This window comes from Galeopterus variegatus, unplaced genomic scaffold (genome assembly GCF_000696425.1).
Source record: "Galeopterus variegatus unplaced genomic scaffold, G_variegatus-3.0.2 Scaffold1691, whole genome shotgun sequence".
Classification (NCBI taxonomy): Eukaryota; Metazoa; Chordata; class Mammalia; order Dermoptera; family Cynocephalidae; genus Galeopterus; species Galeopterus variegatus.
The window spans coordinates 267192-273898 of record NW_007727802.1 but is presented as its reverse complement, the minus strand read 5'-3'; the positions used below and the strand labels follow the sequence as shown (position 1 = coordinate 273898).

Here is a 6707-nt window from a genome sequence, read left to right as displayed (position 1 = left end):
AGCCATCTTCTCCTTATATATATCTTCACATTGTCTTCTGTCTACATATCGCTGTCTAAATATTCCCTTTCTGGGGCCTGCCCGTGGCTCACTCGGGAGAGTGCGATGCTGATAACACCAAGGCCCCGGGTTTGGATCCCATATAGGGATGGCCGGTTAGCTCATTGGGTGAGCATGGAGCTGACAACACCAAGCTAAGGGTTAAGATCCCCTTACCGGTCATCTTTTAAAAAAAAATAAAAATAAAAATAATTCTGTAAATTTTCCCTTTCTTGTTTTTAGAAATAAATTATCCAGGTGTCCATCTTGTATCATATGGGACACATATGTTAGTGTCAGCAAATCTAGATATTAACACTTAGATCATCTGAATTATTTTAAGAACATTTAAATTTCTTGTATGAAGTTTTACTTTGAAATAATGTATGTGGTTTTACTATGTGGGCCGTTTTTTCTTTTGGCTTTTAGAAAATATACTTTGTTTAAATTTGTGTTGTAGTTTTCAACTTTATTTATAAAACTAATTAAGTTTTTGAAATATATCCTTCAAATTTTTATGGAATTAAGGCATTTTAATTGATTTAGTAAAGTCAATTTTTTTGTCCCTTTAATCTCTTTTTAATATTCTTCCTCCTCTTGTTCTTTGTAATTATTTCTTACAACATTTGAACTAGTTTTATTCATATAATATTTCTTTTGCTATTTCATCATTTTAAAACTGTTCTGTAATGAAAGAGTAGCTCTTGAAAATATCTGTATTTATGAGTTTTTGCTGCTGTTATATTTATTTTACAGATCGGGATGAGGAAGAAATGAACAAGCGAGATGATAAAAGAGATATGAACAGGTACTGCAAGGAGAGGCCCTCTAAAGATAAGGTACTTATTAAATACTGCATTCTTCATAATATGAGATTTTCATGTCTTATATAAACTAAACTTATTACTATAAATAATAGTTATAAAGTCAATTAGTCCCCTTTTATGTCTACATATTACTAGTAAGCAACTTCAGTAGTTGTTTTTTGGTGTTTGTGGCTGTGTCAGATAACCAGTATGTCTCATTCCTTCCTCCATATTTATATACTAAATTAACTTATAGGATGAGGCAAAGGTCTTTTTAGATTATTGGCTATTATATGGATACAGTCTCAATTTCTCACTTTTCAGGGGTAAAAAATTATATATTATGTCTTCTACTTCTGTATTTTTATTAGGAAAAAGAGAAGACTCAGATGATCACAATTAACAGAGATCTATTAATGGCTTTTGTTTATTTTGATCAAAGCCATTGTGGTTACCTTCTTGAAAAGGATTTGGAAGAAATACTTTATACTCTTGGACTACATCTCTCTCGGGCTCAGGTAATTTATGTTGTGATTATTTAATATGAAAGCATTTTTTAGTTATTTTTCAAAAAGTTACTTAAAAGAAAAGGTAATAGAATAAATTAATGTATTTAATTCCATAGATTGGAGCTTATCTTTTTAATCTCTGTTGACTTGTTGATGTATAAAAACAGTACAGTACAGGCTAATTGTAAGCCAAGCATACTGAAATGTATAAAATAAAAAAAAGTTCTAATACTTGGGGCTAATATTATAACTTCATAGATATTTTTGTAAGCAACTCAGGTATATATGATTCTATTTTTATAAACAAAACATGAAATCATTTTATACATATTGATTGCCTTTTTTTCATTCAACAGTATACTATGGATATTCTACCGTAAAAACAAATAGAGACCTATGTCATTCTTATTATAGCTGCATAATATTCCATTATGTAGATATACCATAATTGACTTAACTAGTCCCTATTGCTGGTGGTTTCCATTTTTTGGAATTACAAACTATGCTGAAATAAACGTCTTTGTTCATGAATCTTAATCTCTGTGTTAATATTTCTATCAATGTTTTCTTTTTTTCTTTTTTTTTTTTTTCTTTTTTTTTTTTTTCTTTTTTTTTTTTTTCTTTTTTTTTTTTTTCTTTTTTTTTTTTTTCTTTTTTTTTTTTTTCTTTTTTTTTTTTTTCTTTTTTTTTTTTTTCTTTTTTTTTTTTTTCTTTTTTTTTTTTTTCTTTTTTTTTTTTTTCTTTTTTTTTTTTTTCTTTTTTTTTTTTTTCTTTTTTTTTTTTTTCTTTTTTTTTTTTTTCTTTTTTTTTTTTTTCTTTTTTTTTTTTTTCTTTTTTTTTTTTTTCTTTTTTTTTTTTTTCTTTTTTTTTTTTTTCTTTTTTTTTTTTTTCTTTTTTTTTTTTTTCTTTTTTTTTTTTTTCTTTTTTTTTTTTTTCTTTTTTTTTTTTTTCTTTTTTTTTTTTTTCTTTTTTTTTTTTTTCTTTTTTTTTTTTTTCTTTTTTTTTTTTTTCTTTTTTTTTTTTTTCTTTTTTTTTTTTTTCTTTTTTTTTTTTTTCTTTTTTTTTTTTTTCTTTTTTTTTTTTTTCTTTTTTTTTTTTTTCTTTTTTTTTTTTTTCTTTTTTTTTTTTTTCTTTTTTTTTTTTTTCTTTTTTTTTTTTTTCTTTTTTTTTTTTTTCTTTTTTTTTTTTTTCTTTTTTTTTTTTTTCTTTTTTTTTTTTTTCTTTTTTTTTTTTTTCTTTTTTTTTTTTTTCTTTTTTTTTTTTTTCTTTTTTTTTTTTTTCTTTTTTTTTTTTTTCTTTTTTTTTTTTTTCTTTTTTTTTTTTTTCTTTTTTTTTTTTTTCTTTTTTTTTTTTTTCTTTTTTTTTTTTTTCTTTTTTTTTTTTTTCTTTTTTTTTTTTTTCTTTTTTTTTTTTTTCTTTTTTTTTTTTTTTGTCTTTTTTCGGGACCGGCAACGGGATCGCAACCCTCGGTGTTGCCCCCGCTCCCCGCTCAGCCAGTGAGCAGCCGGTCTGCATGTGGGATCCGAAGCCTCGGCGGGAGCGCCGCTGCACTTCCCAAACGGCGCACTGTAGCAGTGCGCCACTGGGCTGGCCCAATGTTTTCTGTTTTAACAATGGAATTTTTTTTTAAATGATGACTTGGATCTTAAATTTATAGAGAAGACACTTAAAAGCATAGCTGCTCTAATCAAGTAGGAGTGGGATACCTGAGAAAACACTTTGCATGGGTGTTCATCATAGGTGAAAATTAGAATGTAGTTCTAGGAATTAAAAAACATATTTTTATCTTTTTAAGTTATTTACTTGCTTGCATAACAGGTAAAGAAGCTTCTTAATAAAGTAGTGCTTCGTGAATCTTGCTTTTACCGGAAATTGACAGATACCTCAAAAGATGAAGAAAACCATGAAGAGTCTGAATCATTGCATGAAGATATGTTAGGTTTGAGTATATTATTTTAAGATCTTGCTTTTTTATAAATATAGTGTTCATTAATTAAAGAAGAGAAAATAAATATGGTATCTTTTATATTAAAGGAAACAGGTTATTACTTCCAACACCAACAGTAAAGCAGGAATCAAAGGATATGGAAGAAAATGTTGGCCTTATTGTGTACAATGGTGCAATGGTGGATGTAGGAAGCCTCTTGCAAAAATTGGAAAAGAGTGAAAAAGTAAGAGCTGAAGTAGAACAGAAGCTGCAGTTACTAGAAGAAAAAACAGGTAAGGAACAGCATTAGATATGTGAGTACTTTTAACACAGTGTTGGGATATATGGTGTTATATACACATATACTTACCCATGCACACATGCGTATACATACCTTGCATTTTAATCTAGGCATGTACGTAACTACTTTTGACCATTTCTCTTTCAGGTTATAAAATTACTTAGCTTTATAAGAATCTTAGCTCTTCACGTGCATTCTCAGGTTTCCTTGTTGTTCTTTTGTATCCTTTCAATCTTGTAGTTCTCCTTAGTTTTTACCAGCTTCTTTCTCCATTCTATACAGTCATCTAAAAATGGTACCTGGGTTTAGAAATAATCCTAGTTAAAACTAAATTTAAATAAAATGCATATTGCAGTGTGCTTTTTAACTAATGAAGTGGATATTTATGACCATTTTACAAAATGTGTCAGCTTTTTATATTTATACCTTGAATGTTTTTAACTGCAGAGTTAAACTGGAAAATTTAGGGGTAAAATGGTGAATTTTTTATTTTTATTATTTAACAGATGAAGATGAAAAAACCATATTAAATTTGGAGAATTCCAACAAAAGCCTCTCTGGTGAACTCAGAGAAGTTAAAAAGGATCTTAGTCAGTTACAAGAAAACTTAAAGATTTCAGAAAACCTGAACTTGCAATTTGAAAACCAACTGAATAAGACAATCCGAAACTTATCTACAGTAATGGATGAAATCCACACTGTCCTCAAGAAGGTTAGAAATTTTGTACTTGCAGCATTTTTATGGTTTATTCCAACTTTTAATTTATTTCTGACACTTTTAATTTATTTTAATTATTAAACTCTTAGTGGTTTTCTAATTAATCAAAAGTGATTCCCAAAAGATTATATTTTCCTAAAACTTAGTTGGAATATCAACGTGATTAAGTGGACAGACTTTTTAAAGCAAATTTTACATGTATTACTTTCAGAACCAGAGAGTGAGTTTGAACTTGAGGAAGATAAAACTGTTCACTTATTTTAAAACCCATTTATTGTTAGGCAGTGTTGAAGGAAACTTTTTGGCACCGAGATATTAGAGAATCTAATAAAATGTAATTTTTTGTCGTCTATTGTTTTATAGGATAATGTAAAGAATGAAGACAAAGATCAGAAATCCAAGGAGAATGGTGCAAGTGTATGATAGAATTTGTGTAATGATGGGAAATGGTGTTAAATAATGTAATATATAAAATCACGATACAAGAGTGTTTGAAGGTGATGCATGTTTAATTTTAGTAGTATATCTGTTAGTTCAAATGATGTATAAAGTTTTATGAATGTGAGTCTTTGCTTTTGGAAATTGCTTGTAATTCCTAGCATTCAAATTATTAAACACTCCTTGAGTGAAATAATTTTGCATTGCAAAATGTTTTAGGATGAACTTTGTTATAGTTTTAACCCCAATAAAGTTCATCGATTTAATTGATAGTAGTATTTAATTACCAAATGTCTTTTATTAAAATGCCTGGAAACTTTTAATTTTATTTACAGAATTATTATTAGGTTTTAAATTTTTTCAGTCCATCTTTTAAAATTTCAGTATAAATCATAAAACAGCATGCTGCTTAATTTTGCAAGTTTTGTAAACGATAAGTTTTTTTTACTCATCACCAAAAAATTCCATCTAATTATCAGTCTCTAAAAGCATTCATTAAAAATTCAGTTGATCTAAAACTAAGGAAGCAATAGACAATTAGTACTGTTATTGTATATGTTAGGCTTTACATAAAATTAATAGTTTTGATGTTAATGTTATGCTTTCAATTAATTGTTCTACTTTCCCAGAATAGCCCTTATATTGTTTAATTTTGAGGGTTAAAAAAAAAAAGTATGTCAAATGTACAGTTTAGTACCAAGCCAGTAGATGTCAGTATGATGCCTTAAGTCTTCTTTAATTAAAAATAACTTTTTTTATTAGCCTCTGTACTTCCTTCAGAATTTTATTGCACACTCAACAGTTGACTAACTGTTGAGTGAAAAAGATAGGAAATGTGATGTACCCTAAAATAGTGGTTCTCAATAGGGGGTGAATTTATCCCACAGAGGACATTTGGCAATATCTGGAGACGTTTTTAGGTGTCACAATTGGGTGGGTGCTGCTGGCCTCTAGTTGGTAGAAGCCATGGATGTCCTAAACATCCTATGTTGCAAAGAACAGCCCCCACAAAAAAGGAATTATCCAGCCCAAAATGTCGTTAGAGTTCAGGTTGAGAAATCCTGCTGTAAAGGAATATATGGTTAAATGACATTTTGTCTTTCAAGTTATATTAGCAAAAACTTAATTGAATCTATAGCAGATGACTAGGTCTTTTTGCATTTAAATAATCCTTACTAGAATGTGTTACTGTCATAAAAATATATGCTGTATTAGAGTTTGTTTTATTTCATTTTGTTTTACTTTATTTTGTTAGAATAATGGCTAGGTGTTCCATGTAGGTGTATATGGAAACGTAAAGTGCCATGTTACATGTGACTTAAGCTAAATAGAATCCACATGGCTTTTACTAAGAAATTGATTAAAATACCTCAAATTCTTTCAAACCTATTTTTGTCTTATGTTGCTGTTTCTGGTCTTACGGCTTATTGAACCTCTCCAAAATCAAATTACTGGTTGATCCATAATTATACAGTTGTTATGTAAATGTTTCTTCATCTTTAAGGTAAGGTGAAATGTAGAGTTGGTGGAAAGCTTTTTGTCAAGGGAAAATCTTTTAACTAAAAGACAGGAATGATGGAATTCATTGATAGAGTATGTTGGGGTTTTGTTTGTTTGTTTGTTTGTTTGTTTTTGGCAGCTGGCTGGTCCAGGGACCTGAACACTTGATCTTGGTGTTACAGTACTGCGCTCTAATCAATTGAGCTAACTGGCCAGCCAATAGAGTATGTTTTTAAATGAGAGAGATCACATAAAGGCCACCTGTCAGGCGTATTTTTCCGAGATGAATTTAAATCAGAATAAAATTTAATTTAGAGTTAAATTTCTTAAAAAGTAATTTCACTGGGCCGGCCCGTGGCTCACTCGGGAGAGTGCGGTGCTGATAACACCAAGGCCCCGGGTTCGGATCCCATATAGGGATGGCCGGTTAGCTCACTGGGTGAGCGTGGTGCTGACAACACCAAGTCAA

At 28.9% G+C, this 6707-nt stretch overlaps 1 protein-coding gene across 1 annotated transcript in view; it reads left to right on the top strand.

Moving 5' to 3' along the window:
* The window catches only part of CCAR1 (cell division cycle and apoptosis regulator 1), a 65915-nt gene extending 59788 nt beyond the window's left edge, over positions 1-6127 (top strand). The window contains exons 19-24 of the mRNA XM_008578477.1: positions 796-878; positions 1217-1363; positions 3173-3293; positions 3389-3574; positions 4089-4294; positions 4664-6127. Of these exons, the coding sequence (XP_008576699.1) occupies positions 796-878; positions 1217-1363; positions 3173-3293; positions 3389-3574; positions 4089-4294; positions 4664-4723 (803 nt within the window). The 3' untranslated portion in view covers positions 4724-6127. The remainder of the gene's footprint in view (positions 1-795; positions 879-1216; positions 1364-3172; positions 3294-3388; positions 3575-4088; positions 4295-4663) is intronic.
* Positions 6128-6707: the final 580 nt, after the last annotated feature.